Genomic DNA, 19,247 nt, shown 5'->3' with positions numbered 1-19,247 from the left:
ACAACTCAATAATATCAACAAAAAAATCAATCGAAGGACAGGCAGAAGACTTGAGTAGATATTTTTGCAAAGAAGATGTACAAATGGCCAACAGGTATGCAAATCAAAATCAAAATGAGATGTCACTTCATATCTGCTAGAATGACTGTTAAAAAAATACAAGAATAACAAGTGTTGGTGAGGATGTGGAGAAAAAAGAACCCTCATGCACCATTGGTGGGAATGTAATTTAGTCTAGCCACTGTGGAAACAATATGGAGGTTCCTCAAAAAATTAAAAATGGAATCACTATATGATCCAGCCATTCCACTTCTGGGTATTTATTCAAAGAAAATAAAACCATTAACCACTAAAAGATGTATGCATCCTCATGTTCATTGCTATTTACAATAGCCAATATAGGGAACCAAACGGAATGGTCGTTAATAGGTAAATGGGTAAAGAAGTTGTTGGGGTACCTGGGTGGCTAAATTGTTTAATCGTCTGCCCACAGTCCTGAGATTGAGCTCTGCATCAGGCTCCCTGCTTGGTGGAGAGCCTGCTTCTTCTCCCTCTTCTACCGCTCTCCCTGCTTGTGTGCACTCCTTTTCTCTCTCTGTCAAATAAATTAAAAAAAAAAATCTTAAAAAAAAAGAAATTATTATCTCTGTCTATACATATCTCATGTCTCACAATATATATAATTATATATAATATATATAATGGATTACTACTGGATATATATAGGAAAGTGGGTTACTATTCAGTCATAAAAAAGAATGAAGTCTTGCCATTTGCCATTTTCAACAACATGGTGGATGGACTTTGAGGACATGATACTAACTGAAATAAGTCAGACAGAGAAAGGCAAATACCATATGGTCTCTCTTATATGTGGAACCTTAAAAACAAACAAACAAACAAACAAACAAACAAACAAACAAACAAAAAAACACAAACCAATCGCATAGATAGAGAGAACAAATTTAATTTTATATCTATACTCTATAAACGGACACATAGAAATAAAAATGTAAAATATAATAGCATTTATAGTCATTAAAAATAGAAATACTTGGGTATAAATCTAATAAAAATATATAGGACTTGCATCCTAAACACTGCAAAACACTGATGAAAGAAATAAAAGAATATTGAATAAATTGAGAGACATACCATGTTCATGGATTGAAGACTTGACAGCATAAAGCTGTCAATCTCCTTAAATTGATTTAAGGTTTAATGCAAGTCTTTGTAAATATCTCAGTAAGATTTTTGTTATAGATATGGATGAGATTATTTTAAAATTTATATAGAAAGTCAAAGGAGCCAGATTAGTTAAAAGCAATTTTCAAAAAGAAAAATAAAGTTGAAGAAAGTGTTTTATTCACGTAGCTCTAGTAATCAAGATTGTGCAGATCTGGAGAATTGTAAAAACACGATCAGTGGAATAGAATAGAGAACCCAGGCATGGACCCACATACTGATTTTTTTTGATAAAAATGCAAAAACAATTCAATGAAGGAAGCATAACTTTTCAACAAATGGTGCTGAACCAATTGGATATCCATACACACAAAAAACTGAACCTCAACTTAAGTAAGTTTCACACACACCTTATAAAAAAGGAACTCAACATGGCTCAGACTTAAGTGTGAAATATAAGACTATAAAACTTTTGAAATAAACATGAGGGAAAATTTTTGGGACCTACTGCTTAGTGAAGATTTCTTAGACATGTCACAAAAAACATGATCCAAAAAAGAAAAAAATTGATTAGTTGGACTCATGGACAGTGAAAGTGTTTGTCCTGTAACTCTGTTAAAAGGGTGAAAAGAAAAGCTACTGACCAGGAGAAAGTATTTGCAAACCACACATCTGACAAAGGATTTATATTAAAACTGTATAAAGAGCCCTCAAAATTTAATATTAAAAAAATCTAACTAGAAAGCACCTACGTATAAGAATATGTGTGTGTATTTTTATATACACATGCGTGTATGCATATATCTACATGTATGTATATATGGTTATTGAACTTTCAAGAAAAGATTTTATATATTTGAGAAAGAGAGCATGTGCACGAGCCAGGGAAGGGCCAGAGGGACAAGCAGACTCCCCACTGAGCACAGAACCCAATAGGGACCCAGTGTGGCTGTTGTGCGCTTCATGCACCTGTTGGCACCCGATGTAGGGATGGATCCCAGGACTCTGAGATCATGACCTGAGCCGACGTCAGATGCCTAACCAACGAAGCCACTCAGGTGCCCCTGGTTATTGAACTTTTAAGATGTGCTTTTAGCTAACAAGCTTGAAATGTCATCAGTATTGGTATCTGATCCTAAAAATAATATACTGACCATAGGCTTTTTTTTTTTTTAAGAGAGAGAGTGTGCACGGGGGTAGGAGGTGTAGAGGGGCAGAGAGAGAGAGTGAATCTTAAGCAGGGTCTGTGCCCAGCACAGAGCCTAGCTTTACGCGGAGATCTCAGCTCTAATTCTGTCCTCATTTTCCATTGAGTGAGCCAAAATCCTTGCTCCCAGTTCTCTTAGATTTTCTAGACTTATTTCCACCAAACAACCACACTCTTCACCCAGGATGGCCATAGCATCAGTTCTATGTTCCACTCTCCTTTTGTTTTGGAGCCCTGTGACTTCAGCTATGCCTTTAAAATTCGTATTAAAGAAAAATTTGTATTACTTGCCTTTTTGTTTGTAGCTAGAGAGTTTTCACAATACTGCCAGGATATGAAGTTCTTGTTTGTTTGCTTTCTAAGCCACAATTATACAAGTTAGAGTAACACTATGAAGTCTGTGGTTTAATTGGGAACTGAAATCATAACAAAGGTGGGGCAGATCACAATGTATGAAAATGTTTTGCACCAAAATATCATAATAAAAACCCAACATTGTGAGTTTTTGAATTATTTAGAAGTAACATAGAGACTTACTTTGGGACTGAAAAATTCTGCAAAGGTCCTTTTTGTTTGTTTCTTTGTCTAAATGATTTCAAGTGATTTTGGGTTTTTACTTTTTTGTACAAGTATATTCAGAGCACTATTAGTAAAAAAATACTTCCTGATGTACAACTATAAATGCTGTGAGGTTAAAAAATTACATGGTACTGTTTGAATACTATGGGCAATTTTTATTATTATTTAGCATATTTATTTTTAATGCTTGCAATGTATGTTAAAACCACTTTTATTGACTATCCACACTAGTGAGATCATAAAGAAAAATATAAGATAATGGATAATCACATTTTATTTCATTAATGTCTCAAATAAAGCATGTCACTGGTCAGACTATGTTAACTGATAATTAGATTCCTCCATTATTTTTTTATTAGTGGCATTCATGAGAAGTCAGATAAGTGTGCCATAATTATAATTGGTCCTCATGGCTTTTGAAAAGGACACTGTGAGTTTTTTATAGAGGTATTTCTGTCTTTTAAAAATAATCCATGAGTACTGTCATAATAAAGTGCAGTTCATCTAACCAAAGTACCTGCTCTTTCTCTTAACCAAGAACTCATCTTCCATTCTGTTAAGCTGGAAAATAGGAGAATGTACTGATGATGTGGGATATTACTCCAACAGTTTATAGTAATTAAACCTTAGATCACTGCTTTTTAAAATTCCTTTAAGTGACTACTCATGAGTATTTGTCCTCTGTTCTCAGCAGATTGGAACACATGGCTCCTCAAAGCCATCACTCTCACCTTGGCTGGTATACTCTAGAAATGCAGGAATGGAAGGAGGGTTCAGTGCTTATGCTGTGCAGCAGTCCTCTCTCCATATTGCCTACTGTAAACCATTTGCTTGAGGCTACTTTATTCCTAAATATGCCACGAAAGGATATTCTTCATAATCACAAGATTCAAGTAAAATAATTTTGATAGTGATAGCCAACATTTATTGAGTGCTCAGTATATGAGAGCTTTAAGTGTCTCTGTCCTAACCCTTAGAGTAATACCTATAGTTGATGTAGGTACATACTGTTGCTATCACCATTATGATAAGGATGCTGAACTTTAGAGAGATTAAAATCTTTGTTGAAGATCACACTGCTAACACACAGCAGAGCTAGGACTTGAACCTCCATCTGGATGACACCATAATATGCCTTCAATTATTGTGAAAGACTGTAAGCTCTATGAGACAAGGGGGCAGGTCTGTCTGCTATTCCCAGAATTTAGCACAGTGCCTTGCACCCACTAGGTCAGTATTTGCTGAATGAATGGGAAAAATTTGAGTGAGCTGGAAAAAGACTTCTTTGCATTTAATGTAAATTGTGCTATTTTCATTTGTTTCATCATTGGGAAAGAGGAATAATTTGTTGAATTTTTGTTGTTGTTGTTAAATTACGTGATGTTAGCTAGGCACTTGCCTTTTTAGTTTGCAATCTAGTTTTCATGCTTATATTTATTTTTTCCCCTAGTTAATTGCTCTAGCATTAGAGTGAGCTGTCATGGATATTAGTGCTTTGATTAAGGTCTCAGGTTGTTAAAAGTTAGGTTTCCCATAAGCAGAGCAATTTAAATTGAATTAAATGTTAGCTTTTTCCTTTAATTAAAGTCTTTACGAAATTGGTGATGCATAAATTCTGAAGGAGGATGTCTTTTAAAATATATAATATTAGGGAAAGGCAAAAAAATTAAACACGGGGTACAGTTGGTTTTCTTGTTTACAACTCTCTAGTCACTGATTAGCAAATGCTGCCTCCTACTTCTGCTACCAGGCTTCAGGAGACAGTGCCTCTCAAATTACTCTGGCTTATTGCATTCGGAGCACCCAGATGGTTCAGTGTCTGCAGTGTGCTGGCTTTGGAGTTTCTGGGCAACTCAGTAGACTTTATTCTATCTTAGGTTCACTTCCCTGCCAAGCAAGCCCTAATTATCTTTTTAGATCTATTAGGGGAAAAGCTTCAGTTTGTGCTTCTAAGATTCTTGTTAGTTTCTTTTCTGCTTTGTTGCCTTCTGGCCAAGAATAAAGACAGGGAAAATTTGTTGCCTTTTTAAAATTCCAACTTCAAGTGAGTATCTTGCTGTTGTCTTTTATTTTTCAATTAGTGTGTTTCAAGCCAGTCCACTTCAAAGCTTGAAACTGTGTTGTTTTTCTTTCCTTCTATGAGAAATCTTCACCTGATTTCCCAAGTGCCTTTCTGAGCAAAAGCTACCTGGACTTCTTAATTTGAATCACTGAGATCAAAAACCATGCTTCCCCTGAAAGATGCTATTGAGATTCCTATTTGCACATAAATCTCCAGTGGATTCCAGCAGTCCTTGAAAAAATACAAGTTTGAATCCAAATGTATCAGGATAGAAATTAAAACATGTGTAAACAGAATTCAATGTTTTAAAGCAGCTGTGCCGTGATTTCTTCACAGAGGTCTCCTGATATTTTTCTTTCTTTTTTTCCCCCCAATATTTTTCAGTTGTGTAATCACTCCGCAACTTTCTCCAGACCATGGAGTCCTAGATTTTTAGACTTTCCTCATAGGATTTATTTCCTAATCCTTATTCTGAATCATCACTTAATTTCCGTTTTCCCCTAATTTGAGGACACTGGGATAGAACATCTTCTACCAATCAACTGGAATGAGTAATACAAAGGGAATATTATTCTTCACAACTCTATGATTCTACTGATCAGTATAGAGTTTGCTAGAAGGAGTCCCACCGCCGCATGCCCGTGTGAATCAAGATATGACCATTTCTTCCTTCCTTCTCCCTTCTCTCTCCACCCCTCCCACTCTCTCTTTCCTGCTCATTTCCTGCTCCTCATCCTCTCTTCTCCTCAACAGGGTCCCCGTGGTCCTGAGGGAGCACCAGGAGAGAGGGGCTTACCAGGAGAAGGATTTCCAGGGCCAAAGGTAACAATACATTCTGGGCTATGAAAAAAGTGCTTTGCCTTGCATGGTCATGATTTACAACTTTAAAAAATGTGTCCTAGCCATGATCAGAAGTCGAAGATATTTTCCTGACCATCTTCAACCCTACCTAAAGGAAGCAATATGTAAATTTTCCCTTGACATGAAACTGTAGTGAAATTTGCAATTATAAGTAACTAATTAACAGATTTTACTTGATAGAATTATTGCATGTGAAATGAGAAAACTCTCATAGTTTGTAGTCATTCAAGCAAAGTGATAAAAAGGATCTTTATGCCCAAAAGTTATTGAGCATAGCTTCCACAGAACTTTACTTACAGCTTTGTTTTGTGAAACATAGATAAGAAACTAATAAACCAATGTGTAATCATATTGTCATTAGTATAATAAGAAAGAAAATATGATGGAAGGGGAGGAGGGCGGGGGGTGGGGGTGACTGGGTGGTGGGCACTGAGGGGGGCACTTGATGGGATGAGCACTGGGTGTTATTCTGTATGTTGGCAAATTGAACACCAATAAAAAATAGATTTATTATTTAAAAAAAAAAGAAAATATGTGTAGGAGGACAGAACTAGAATTACCTTGTTATCATAAGGAGTAAAATGCTATGAAAAATGTATCTTTTACCTGGCAATTGAGATTTTAAATGTTTCTACTGCTCCCATGTATAATTCTTGGTGCTCCAGTTCCTCTGGATCACGGGTTGGCAAGCTTTTTCTGTAAAGGGCCAGAAAATAAATATTTTAGGCTGTGTGAGCAGTATGGTATCTGTCACAATGATTTAACCTCGCTGGTGTAGTATGAAAGCAGTCATCAACTAAGTATAAGTGAGTGAGTGTGGCTGTATTCCAATAAAGCTTTATTTACATAAAAACAAGCAGGGGGCCAGGTTTAGCCAATGGGCTATAGTTTGCTGACCCCTAGTCTAGGCTGTTTATCCACCATCTACCAAAGGCCACACAGAAAATGATTTTCCAACTTTGTGCAGCATCAACAAAATTTCATAGTAAGCAAGAATACATTTTCAGGGTCCTTTTTCCTTCTTTTCTAAATTATTTCCCCCAAACACACATGCATGCATACACATACCACCCAGAGAAGCAGATGCTGTTTTCTAAGTATCTAAGAACTTCCATTTCAGCTATTTGGTAAGGTCACCAAGATCTGGCCTTCTCATCCCAGCCTCTTGCTATAAAATATCATCTCCTTCTTAGCCTCCTCCACCAGAATCAAAATTCTATTGTCTGTGAGTAACCTAAATTTCAACTAGAGAAAAAAAATCAATTCGTTACAACCTAATTCTTACTAAGTAGTGAGTGACTGCTGAGTTGAATTTTAAGAGGCCCTCATTAACTCATAAACTTATTTTGGCATAATCAATGGAAATCATTTGTAAGATAAAGAGGACATTACTAAAGACCTAACCTAACCAGAGTATCACTATCAGAAGACAGACCAGCAGTTTAGTGCTACATTTTAGAAATTTTTAAAATACATAATTTCTTGAATTTTTTGGCATATACTCAATTTCTGTTTATAAATAGTCCAAACAACCTGGGAAATTCAAATAGCCAGGGTTATTTCTCTTGAGAGTCTGTGGGGGTTTTTAAGATACATAAGTAAATGAGAAATGAATAAGGGAAATATTAAAAAGCAGGCTGCAGGGCGGGTCTTAGTGACAGGTTCAACTGTATGTTATAATAATATACTTTTATTCATAACAACTCACAGCACTGCATCACCCTGTATCTCTTCACAGAAAGAATACATTATATTCAGGGTTATTTTAGGGTCATCTTATGTAATTTTATTCTGTGGTAGATTTCAGAAAAGCCCGTTAATCAGAATACTTCATCCCCCAACCAGCAGGGCCAATGGGAGTTTTCTATATGAGCTACTTGGGGTTAGTTTGTGATGATGTAGAGGTAAAGTGAATAAATTATAAATAAGGAGGGACTTAAAGGTATATTTTCCTGTTTCTTAGGTTTCTTGCACGTGTTCTTTGATTTTACTCTGGGTTAAAAAAACTCATGAAATGAATGCTATTTCTTTTTTTTTTTTTTTAAATAAAGAGTTTACTTGTTTATTCATGAGAAACACAGAGAGAGAGGCAGAGACACAGGCAGAGGGAGAAGCAGGCTCCATGCAGGGAGCCCGACATGGGCCTCGATCCGGGGACCCCAGGATCATGCCATGGGCCAAAGGCCGCGCTAAACCGCTGAGCCACCCAGGCTGCCCATGAATGCTATTTCTAATTGATCATATGGTTTATTTTTCACACAAATTCACAAGACGTATGACTTCATTACATACGTAAATTACATTACGACCAGAGCTATCTATATAGGTCATGTGACTTAAAGTACCTTCAAGAAGATTTTCTTTTCTTCTTTTTTAAGATTTTATTTATTTATTCATGAGAGACACAGATAGAGGGAGAGGCAGAGACATAGGCAGAGGGAGAAGCAGGCTCCCTGCAGGAAGCCCAAGGTGGGACTGGATCCCAGGACCCTGGGATTGTGCCCTGAGCCAAAGGCAGACATTCAACCGCTGACTACCCAGACATTACCTCAAGAATATTTTCTATGACTTGGTCTAAAACTAAATTTTCAGTGAATGTTTATAAATTATGTTATAAAATGTTTAATAAGTAATTCAATACTAGCAAGTATTCATATACTAATACAAAAGATGAATTTTCATTGTGTGATGGATCTAGTTGCGCAGTGTTAAGGAAATGGAGGATTGATTGTTTGTTGTACTGCATGATTAGATAGGTCCTCCATTTCCAGGTATATCTGATTATATCAGGAATGGAGCTTTTCTCCAACTTTAGTGATGCTGTGTACATGTTCTGTTTGGACAGAGTTCTTCCTATCTAAGAGTCATAAAACTAATTATATTTTGTTGCAAGTTACAAATCTCTGGGTCAGCTAGAATTACCCATTTGTAGTGAGTAGTGAATCTGATGCTTTGAATGCTTCAACTGTTTTTAAATCCCGATTTTTATTAATATACTAATATTTCTCCCATATATTTTCAGGGTGAAAAAGGCTCTGAAGGACCAATTGGCCCGCAAGGATTACAAGGCCTGTCAATCAAAGGGGACAAGGTACTGCATATAGGGTATACAATAGGAAAGATGCCAATAAAGTATTTTGTTCACTGTTCTTTATGCATGTAGATTTATGAACTGTGTTCAACCTGACGACCGTATCATACAGGTATCCAGTTAATTATAAATCAAGTATATGCAAGGTATATTATTATGTAAGATGAATTATGATTTGAGATATCCTATCATGTGTATTTATACTAATGTCTCGTTTATTTGGGTTTTGACTTCCAGTAAAACTATCTTCAGCTAAGCGGCTTTGAAACCAAACATTAGCAAAACAGACCTCTTCTTATTAAAGAAAATAGTTTTTTAAAATGTATTGACTTGACCCCATTATAGAAAGTGCATGTCCATCCTTATGTGCTCACTCAAATACTATTACTTTAAAATAGAACTAAAATAAGAGAACTTATTTAAGCAAACTAGCATTGATGCCCTCTAACAAGGACCAAGAGGGATCCACATATAGTTGAACAAACTTAGGTTTATAGATTCAGTGCAGTGAGGGAGGCCACATACCATGGGGAACTCATCGATATTCAGTAAGAAGATTAAAGATTTTTTATAGGATTTGGGCTTGTGTTAGGCGATTTTGGGAAGTATCTAAGAAAGTAGGAGTTGATTTTGGATTGAATGCTGTTAGGAAGTGAGGTAATTTTAAAACTGGCTATCTTAATGCATCTTATCTAGGAGGTGGGAAAAATGGAGTCAGGCTTAGCTTTAATTGGTAAAAGAGTAGCAGTCATTCATTTCAGCTAGTATAGGGGGATGTGTGATCATTTTGCTGGGGATGGGTGATTTGGATGTTGTTGTTTTTGTCTGTGCTCAGACATGACTATGGAGCAGACTTCCTTTTATCTTAGTTCATTACATTGAATGGCCATATCTGACAGTATTCTCTAAAATTGTTTATGTTTAATACCATGGCCTATCTGTCATTGCTTTTCTCTTTCTCATTAGTTACTTGTTTTCTTTAAAATAACTGCAGATTATACCCAGATTAGAAGTGTGGTGAGTCTGGTAATAGGAGCTATGGAGGCTGATAAGGTCTTACAGACCAGTGGGAAGGAAAAGCTGCCAGAAGGGGAGAGGATATAAGAAATGTGCAAAAAACAGAGACCTAATATCAATTTGGAGTCAGTTATATGTTAAACTATAAGCATATCATCACATTATATATTAGAATAATAATTTATATTCATTATTATCTTAGGTGTTGTGTTTCAATTTTGAATTACTTATTTCTTTTATTTACTGATAGCTGTCTCGTCTAGGTCTCTGTTTTTAAATAGCAGAGATACTGGTAAATAGTGAGTTATGCAAATTTTAGTTACAATATAATTCTTGTTTCAAATAGTTCAGCTCCAGCTCCAAAATACCCTAACAATATGTAAGTTTTGTTTTTTTTTTTTTCCTTTGGAGCAGTAAGAACTGAGCACACCAGTTCTATTGTTTTATAAGTTCAGTAAATTAACTTTTTCAGGTGTTGTTATCATGATATTTGTTTTTACATCTGGAGCTCATACAAAGAAAATACATTGAAATATCAGACAGTATCACATAGTAATTATGAGGCTTTCATCTGCTACTACTGCCTTACTAAATCAATACCATCTTATCTTTCTCTTCCCTCTTTCTTCCTTTCCTATTCTTTTATATATAATACTAGATTCAAGTACTTTGGTGTCTGTAATTCAAGTGATAAGATAAACACCTCTATGATAAGGACTCTCAAAATATGTAATGGGTAAAACACAAGGAAGTAGTTTTGATACAGATATTAAATGTAAATAATAATGCACATAAGAGGATCCTTCTTATGCATTCATTGAATATTTGCAGAATAGTGGTTATGAGTTGGGTTCTGGAGTCAGAGAGAGAGTGAATTTGAATCTTGCCTCTGTCATCAAACAGTTGTGTGACTGAGGCAAGTTACTTAATCTCATCTGGAAAATAGGGATGCCTACCTTTAGAGAGTACTTATGAGGATTAAGTGAGATAATGCATCAAAAACATTTAGCCCAGTGTCTGCCAAATGACAAGCAATCAAATTTTGTATCAGAATAATCCAGCTTTAAACTAGAACTTGAGTCCATTACATTTTTCCTTCTTAGATATTTATTTAGACTGGGGGTTGACAAAAAGTAAAATACTAAGAAGCATATTCTAGGGCATGTCTTAATGACAAGATAAGGATACTTTATTTATTTATTTAAACAGGTTCCACACCCAGCGTAGAGCCCAATGTGGGGCTTGAACTCACAACACTGTGATCAAGAGTTGGATACCACCCAGGCACCCCATGATATTATATGAACTATGATCTAGTGATATAGTTTTGTTCAAAAAACATTTATTTATCCCAGGCATTGGCAAACTATGGGGCTGGCTGTTATAAAGTGTTTTTAGAAAATAGGCACATCTGTTCAGTTAAGTACTGTCTGTGGCTGCTTCTTCACTACCAAAGCAGCGTTAATTAGTTATGACAGAGACCTCAGTATGGCCCTTAAGAATAATGTTTAGTCTCCAGCTGTTTACGAACAAGTTCATGGATCCTAATGTAGCCTAAATACAATTGACATTTAAATGTCTAAGGCATCTGGCTAGCTCCGTTGGTAGAGCATGTGACTCTTAATCTCAGGATTGTGAGCTCAAGGCCCACATTGGGCATAGAGTTTTCTTCTAAAAATAAAAAATAAAAAATAAAAAATATATGCGTCTCATTGTGTCCTTGCTGTTCTGGGATGTGCTAGGCATCATCCTTGTATTGGATGTTTGCTCTGCCTGGAATGCTTTTTCTTCTATTTCTACCTGGTTCATTCCCTTTCATTAGTGAGGCCATCCCTGGACACCTTACACAAAACTATAGCTGTCTCTTCCTTCCCTAATTTATTTTTCTCCTTAGCACTTACCCTTATTCAACATAATATTTATTTTATCTTATTTATTTTGTTTACTATCTTCTGTTTTCCCTACTAAAATGTAAGCTCTGTGAAAACAGAGATTTTTGGCTGTTTAGGTCACTGTTGCTTCCCCAGTGTTTGGAACAATCCCTGGCACATAATGGGCACTCACAAGTATTTGTTGAAAGACACAAAGAATGAATGATTGATAGTGTTCTTCTTACTGATAATTTGTTTTTCAAATTTATTTCAAGGAAGGAAAAGGTGTGATTCTTTAATTTTGTTGCATTTACCTTAAATAATTTCTCAATTTTTAAAATGTATTTTAGCAAGATGTGGAGGGAAAAGGTATTTAGAAAATTTAGAAAAATCCTGATTTTCTTGTACCCTATGAATATTAGTCTTCTAAATATTTCTGTTATGATCCTAACAGGAAGTGTTTGTGTCATTATAATACCCATTTAGGCACTTTTGGTCCTTGTGAGAAAAATGATTGGTAAATATAAACTGGTGCAAATACCAGTTTAGACTACGTAGTGAAAATATCATTCACTACTTTGGCAAACTTGACTATACACTGTTTAAAAGAAAGAGAGTTTTCTAACTTTTTATGTTGAACCCTTTTATGGCATAGCTAGATTTCATTTCAGCACAATTCAAGATTAGCAAAGTATGAAAGAATGAGGTTTACGGTTACATTTCTGTCTTATTTTCTATACAGGGAGATTTGGGACCTGTGGGACCCCAAGGCCCAATGGGTGTCCCTGGAATTGGGAGTCAAGGGGAACAGGTAATCAAAGCTTTCTCTTTCCCTTCTGTACAGAACATTCTGGCCCAATACTGGTGTTTGTTGAAAGCCAGTTCTGCAAACACCTATGAGTATAATTGATAGTCAAAGAGTAATGGAATATACAGCCAAAAGTGAATGTGGGGAAAGAAAAGATGGTTCTGTGAGATTTTACTTTTTAGAACTTCCAAAGATTAAAAAAAATTAACATGTGTGTTTCTTGGAGCTATGAGTTTTACCATTAATGCCTAGTTAACAAGATAAGAGTTTCAGAGTGATTTTATATTTTTAGTTTTCCTTAGGAGCATTGGTTTATTTATCAGTTGGTGTGCTTGTTTTCCCCTTGAGGCTTTATGAATGATTAAATCTCACTCTCTCCCAATGCTAGTAGAGTAGTATTTCCCACCTCTGAGCCTTGTACCAATCTAAAAAAAGTGTTGAACTTAAAACAAGCACCAGAACCAGAGATAACCATTTAAATTAAAGAGCACCATTCCTGAATAGAAGCAAATCACAAATTGGGTTTGTTTGTTTGTTTGTTTGTTTGTTCATGAGGGACTCAGAGAGAGAGGCAGAAACATAGGCAGAGGTAGACTTAGGCAAATGGAGCCTGATGTGGGACTCAATCCCAGGACCCTGGGATCATGACCTGAACCAAAAGCACTCAACCACTGAGCCATGCAGGTGCCCCTACAGACTGGGTTTATAAATGACATTTGGCTTCTCTTGGTCAGAAGGAAGGAAAGCTCTCTGAAGATGTCCACATTCGTGGCTTAACTGCTTCCAAAATCTTCTGACCATAACTTTTGGAAAAGCTGGGTAATTTTATTAGATTTAAATAATATAAAGATAATGTAATAGCACTATCTACCTATAGAATCTCATTTAATCAAAGTGATGAACAAATCCAACTTTATGCTAACTGTCCTCCTGCATAGAAAGTAGCCAATCGGTTTAAGATTTATGATTAAGGTTTGAATTATTCTGTTGCCTAGAGAAAGAATAGTGCTTCCCTTATCTAGGAGAGTGGGAAAAGAGAATAAAAAAAGAAAGAATTCCAAATCTCATTGTTGACATTAGAATTTATTTCTAACCATCTGGAAATTATTATTTTTTTTAAAGATTTTATTGATTTATTTGAGAGACAGAAGGAGAGTACAGAGGGAGAGTAAAAGGCAGAAGTAGGCTCTCTGCTGAACAGGGAACTTGATATAGGGCTCTATCCTAGGACCCTGAGATAATGACCTAAGCTGAAGGTAGATGCTTAAGTGACTGAGCCACCCAGGTGCCCCCCACCCCCACGTCTTGAAATTAATTAGTATTTTGTTGTTGTTAATCCAAGCAACAGCAAAGTTGGATATTACTCCTTTTCCCATTTCCTTTCTCTTGATAGCGATCCTAATGTAATACATTAGGAGGATTAAGATGCAGGAAAAGCAAAGATAAGTCTGTATATAAGTGTTTAGATAATAATTAAGAGCTGGATATTTTTATTACACCAGAACTATGGTTTGACTACAGCACTGGGCAGTCTCAAACTTTGTAGTTTATTTGCTGGTTTCAGCCAGGCTTACATTCTGATCCTGGAAGGGGCTGGACAGTCCTAGTTCTGGGTGTTGTGGTCCTGGTGCTAAAAAATGAGGTTCAAAGAAAGCCAAATCTTTCCAAATGGCCCGTGAGTTCTGGACCTCCCACCAGCAACTTCCTGTTGCCTTTAATGCTGGTTCTTGGTGGGGATTGTTGTTCTTTAGCTTAAAAGAAAATCTCTTTGACTTCTTTTGTCTCCTCACCCCTTTCTCTCAAAATTTTCAAGAGAAAGAACTTTTAAGGTAGATGTCCATACGGAGCTGACTCTGCATAGGAGACTGAATAGAATGTGTTATTTGTAAACTGCTTTGAACAAGAAAGGAATTTGATTGCTCTTTTAAGACAAATGATTTAAAGCCTACTTAAATGTAACCTCTATTTATACAGTTGTTCATTTTTCTTCTCCTTAATTTAACATGTTTACCCACTGAATTACTGTTATTATTACATCTTCCTAATTCTCTTACAGAAATGAATTTCCCCAATCATCTGTTTTTGGGAGAACTCCTGGTTTCAGGAACATGTTGATAATACTTCTCAAGTGACCTGCAGATTTTCATGAAATGTTTGGAGGCTTGTCCACATTAACTGTCATAAATTGGAGTGAAAATACCAAATAACCACATTTACACATGTGCAAACATATATGGTGGATCTTTTTGAATTTTCTAGTTCCTTGTCACATATCATCCAACTTGTAGATTATTCTAGAAGAGTCCTTTTGCATCCTTCTCATAATAACCTTAGCTTTCTTAAACTGTTTAGACTGCTTCATCTTCATTAACCAGAGAAAATGATATTTATAGTTAAAAGACAAACAAGCAGTTGTGTCATCCAGCTGGAGAAAAGGGGATACTACTTAAAATAAAAAAATCATGTATCTGTAGCCATTATTTACACAATCATAACTTGTGGGGTGTAAGCAAAACAAAATTTTAGTTTTTCTTCATCAACTGTTTAAATATTTTTTGGTGAGGAAAGTTTTTTCTTTTTCTTACTGCAGGAAGAAATTATCAATGAGCTACAAACTTTTCATATTACTTTTAGGTAATAACAAGTCATAGTGTCACCTCTAGGTTGTAAATCACAGTTTTAATTGAGTAATAAAAATTATTCAGTCAGTATATTAATTTTCCTTTTAATCTTCATTTATCTGATATGAGCTATAGAGAAAACCTATGATCTGTGAGAAGAAACATGCTTCTTATCCCTCCCAGGCTGAATCAAGGATGAGGGTAGAGGGGAGGACACAGGTTCTTTCTTGGATGGTCTATTGTCACATGGCTTTGGATCCTCTGGTCTTGCTAATTGCTTGACACTGAGCTTCATTGTGGGGCTCCTGCCTTGCCCCTGTGACTGCCACTCTCAGAACATGGATGAAGGACTCTCTTCCTCTAGCTGTTTCTCATCATCAGCTTCTGCTTTTCTGGGGGTTTGTTCTATACTGATTCTCTCTGTTGAGATTCCACTGCTCCTCCAGGTCCTATGGGACAGGATTCAAAACGATTCCAGGCCAACCCTATCTCTCACCTAGAGTACATCTGATCCACAGAAAAAACTTGTGTGACCTTTGTGCTATCAAACTCTGGATAGATGGGATAGATGGGATCCAACCCTAGCTTTCTCTTAACCATTACAGTCCATTTTAGCTTTCCCAGATAGGAGTCAGACATAGGTCCCTTGTGTCACCAAAGCAAAACTCCACGTCAATAAGTGGTTTCACTGAAGCTCTCTTTCTAGAAGTGGTAAAGAGAGAAGCAACTCAAACCCCTCTCATTTTCTTCAGAGAAAACACTTTATAAGATTACTTTCTCCAGAGAAGAACTAATTAATCCTATCTCCTTCCCCTTTTTATACCCACAAGGTGAGTGAGAATCTAGTGTTTGAACATTCTTCATTTTGGTGTCTATCGACTACTACTTCTTAAGAGCCTAAGGTCAAAACTTCAATTTAACATCCTGTTATATTTTGATTGAAACAGCTAGAATACAGGTTCACCTGCATGTGACTGAAATGTGAAATAGGTTAACAAGAAGGAATTTTATTTCTCTTGTTTGAAACTCCAAGCTGGTGTGGTAGCTCTGTTCATTAGGGTCTTCAGAAGTTCAGTCTTCATTCTTGTGAGTCTGCCCTTCCAAGGGTGCTTTCCTCATCCACATGGTCCAGGATAGCCACTGTGTCTTCAATTCAGCCCCTGTGAAAGGGGATTAGGGAAGGGAAATGCATACCTCTTCCCTTATTGTGAATCAGCAGTTGCACACATCACTTCCATTTGTATCCCGTTGGTCAGCATCCAGTCCATCTGGCAACACCTGGATGCAACAGGGATTGAGAATCATGGTTGTTATTCTTGGCAGCCATGCAGGTCAGCTAAAATTCTCTTAGTATGGAAAAAGGGGATAATGCATATTATGGTTCAACTGGCAGCCTCTACCATGCCATTCAACAAATACTACCAGTAATGTATTATGGGTTGTTAATGAAATTTTCACTTTAGAGGGTATGAAACCACTTTTATGCAAATTTCTTAATTTCACTAACACTTTTTAAAAATGTTTTATTTTAAAGGGAATCCAAGGTCCTATGGGTCCACCTGGTCCACAAGGGCCTCCAGGACAAGGCCTACCTGGTTCTAAGGTATTTTCTAACTGAGAGCAGAGTTTAACATACCTATGTCTAATTGCTGTTTCCTGGTCAGTAGCCAGTGCATTGGGAAAGCAGCAGATGAAAGGAACTTAAAATCAGACTTCTACTTAATGCAAAATGTTACTGTAATTCCTGATGGTTTGGATAATGTATGTAATCTTTATACATTTAGAAGCATTTATTTATGCAATCTTAGTTTATTGTTTTCTTTATTACCTTTTCTCAAAAGATCCCATTCTAGCAGATCAAGCAGGCTACCTGTGGACTGGCTAATCCATTCTCACCAGCACTGCCACAGTAGGCCTAACTCCTGACACATTTAATTAAAGATACAGAGTCAGAGATAAGGAAAAAAATCTATGAACGTGGGAATCATTTTATGTCCTAAATTAAAACTATTATTTTTATCCCTTAGGGAGAGGCATGGCACTTCTTATTTAACTCGCTGTCCTTAACGTTGCTCCAAATGATCACTAATCATTGTTAAATAAATACTTCTTTGAGAGTACCCACCTTCCAGTATACTCCTTAGAGATTGCCATGTGATAGAATAAAGTTACTGTCCTTGAGCTTTTTGCTGTGGGTTCCTTATTAGAAGCTCAGGTTTTCTCTCTGCTTATGATAATTGCTCTGGACTCACAGTCATTTTGGCTTCTCATGTGTCAATTTCCATTGCTGTGGGGTATAACTGTCCATCTTCCAGGTGCCACCTTTTGCGTATGCCACCTAGCCTGTATTTTAAGCAAGTCCATTATACATTCCAAATTTGGTAAAACTCCATCCACCTGAAGGGATTTTAGGCAAATATATGCATTTGAATTATATATAAACATATATTAAAATAATAGAATCAATATATATTAAAATATATTTTCATGTTTTATGTTAAAATGTATTGTGAGTGTTAATATTGACAATATAATTAATATCTATTTACTATATATATATATATATATATATATATATATATATTTGCACACATAATGTGAATCCAGCATACAAAGCTCAGTTTGATCTTATTTTGTTGATACAAGAAAGCTCCTAGCTCTAAAGGCAGGAATATATTATTTTTATATTGCTACTATAGTCACATACTCTTCTAATACTCTTTCCTCACTAGGGTGAAGTAGGCCAGACAGGAGCTACGGGTCCTAGAGGGCCAGTAGGAGTTGGAGTACAAGGCCCAAAGGTGAGCTGCCCATAGTGATCAGAAGCGTTTAGATAATTTATGTCGTATTATGTGGAGTTTCATTTATGTCCAAATGCAACACAGATCTGCATGTGTCATCTGTTATTTCATCAGAGGAGAATATTTATTCAGGAAGGGGTCTTATGCTCAGTGCAACTCTTACTTTTTAAGAAGAACCAAAAATCTTAGTTTATTTTAATGACTGCTATCTGGTTTTTATTTGTATATTTATTAGCATCGGAGGCCCTCTTTTGGCATAGTGTGATTCTTCACATGATCTTAGCCAAGAGGCCAAGAAGCGATGGCACAGTGTAATTCTTTAAGAATATTCTTGCCTGCCAGATTATAAACAGAGCACATAACATAGTAAGATTTCAGCAAAGGGTATTTCCCTTGTCTTGTTTTGTGGCTGGCTCATGTCTCAGATCTCAACTCAAAAGCTACTCCCTCAGAAATTTGGTCCTGAAACCTAAAGCATGTCTCTCCTACTCCTTTTACCCAGTTATTTTATATCCCAGCATGCTGTTTCCTTTGCTCTTACCACTCCCCTCAACTGGCATGTTTTCTGAATTACTTTTCATCTTACTAATCACTCAAAGGAATGTAGTGCCCCACACCGCAGCCACCAGCCACATGTGGTTATTGAATGCTGGGAATGAGAGTATAAAGTGAGGTGTGTGTTAAGTGTGAAAGACACACTAGATTACAGAGCTTAGCACAAAAAATGTGAACTGTATCATTAGTACATTTGCAGATTGATTGGATATTGAAATGATACAATTTCGGACATAGTAAGGTAAGTAAAATACATTACTAGGATTATTTTCACCCGTGTCCTTTAACTTTGCGAATGTGACAACTAGAGAAGCTGTAATTACATAGATGGCTTGCTTTATATGTCTATTGGACAGTGCTACTGCACTGCAGCAGGGTCCTTGTTTCCTTTTTTGTCTTATTACTGAATCTCCAGTTCTGGGGACAAGCAGATCTCAATAAATGCTGTTGAGTACATGAACGAATTCTTACTTTACCCTTCACAATTTCTATAACTAATCCTGAAGGCACACAGGATTTGGCCGGCCATCCTGAGGGTTAAGCTCCATCATTGTTGTGGCTGACATTGTCATCATTCTTATAGGTATTT

General features: G+C 36.3%; 1 protein-coding gene and 1 long non-coding RNA gene across 2 annotated transcripts in view; one reads left to right on the top strand and one right to left on the bottom strand.

The window, feature by feature from the left end:
• Positions 1 to 19,247, bottom strand: part of LOC118350567 (uncharacterized) — a 171,443-nt gene that overhangs the window by 34,397 nt on the left and 117,799 nt on the right. The window contains exons 2-4 of the long non-coding RNA XR_004804581.2: positions 16,497 to 16,580; positions 6,501 to 6,590; positions 459 to 595 (exon numbers count right to left, since the gene is read on the bottom strand). This is a non-coding gene — a long non-coding RNA (uncharacterized LOC118350567). The remainder of the gene's footprint in view (positions 1 to 458; positions 596 to 6,500; positions 6,591 to 16,496; positions 16,581 to 19,247) is intronic.
• Positions 1 to 19,247, top strand: part of COL28A1 (collagen type XXVIII alpha 1 chain) — a 162,135-nt gene that overhangs the window by 49,681 nt on the left and 93,207 nt on the right. Inside the window, exons 14-18 of the mRNA XM_025471268.3 lie at positions 5,787 to 5,855; positions 8,917 to 8,985; positions 12,616 to 12,684; positions 16,837 to 16,905; positions 18,035 to 18,103. Of these exons, the coding sequence (XP_025327053.3) occupies positions 5,787 to 5,855; positions 8,917 to 8,985; positions 12,616 to 12,684; positions 16,837 to 16,905; positions 18,035 to 18,103 (345 nt within the window). The remainder of the gene's footprint in view (positions 1 to 5,786; positions 5,856 to 8,916; positions 8,986 to 12,615; positions 12,685 to 16,836; positions 16,906 to 18,034; positions 18,104 to 19,247) is intronic.

Source organism: Canis lupus, chromosome 14, assembly GCF_003254725.2.
Source record: "Canis lupus dingo isolate Sandy chromosome 14, ASM325472v2, whole genome shotgun sequence".
In the NCBI taxonomy this organism is placed as follows: Eukaryota; Metazoa; Chordata; class Mammalia; order Carnivora; family Canidae; genus Canis; species Canis lupus.
The sequence above is the reverse complement of the archived record's forward strand: the minus strand, read 5'-3'. Positions and strand labels throughout refer to the sequence as shown.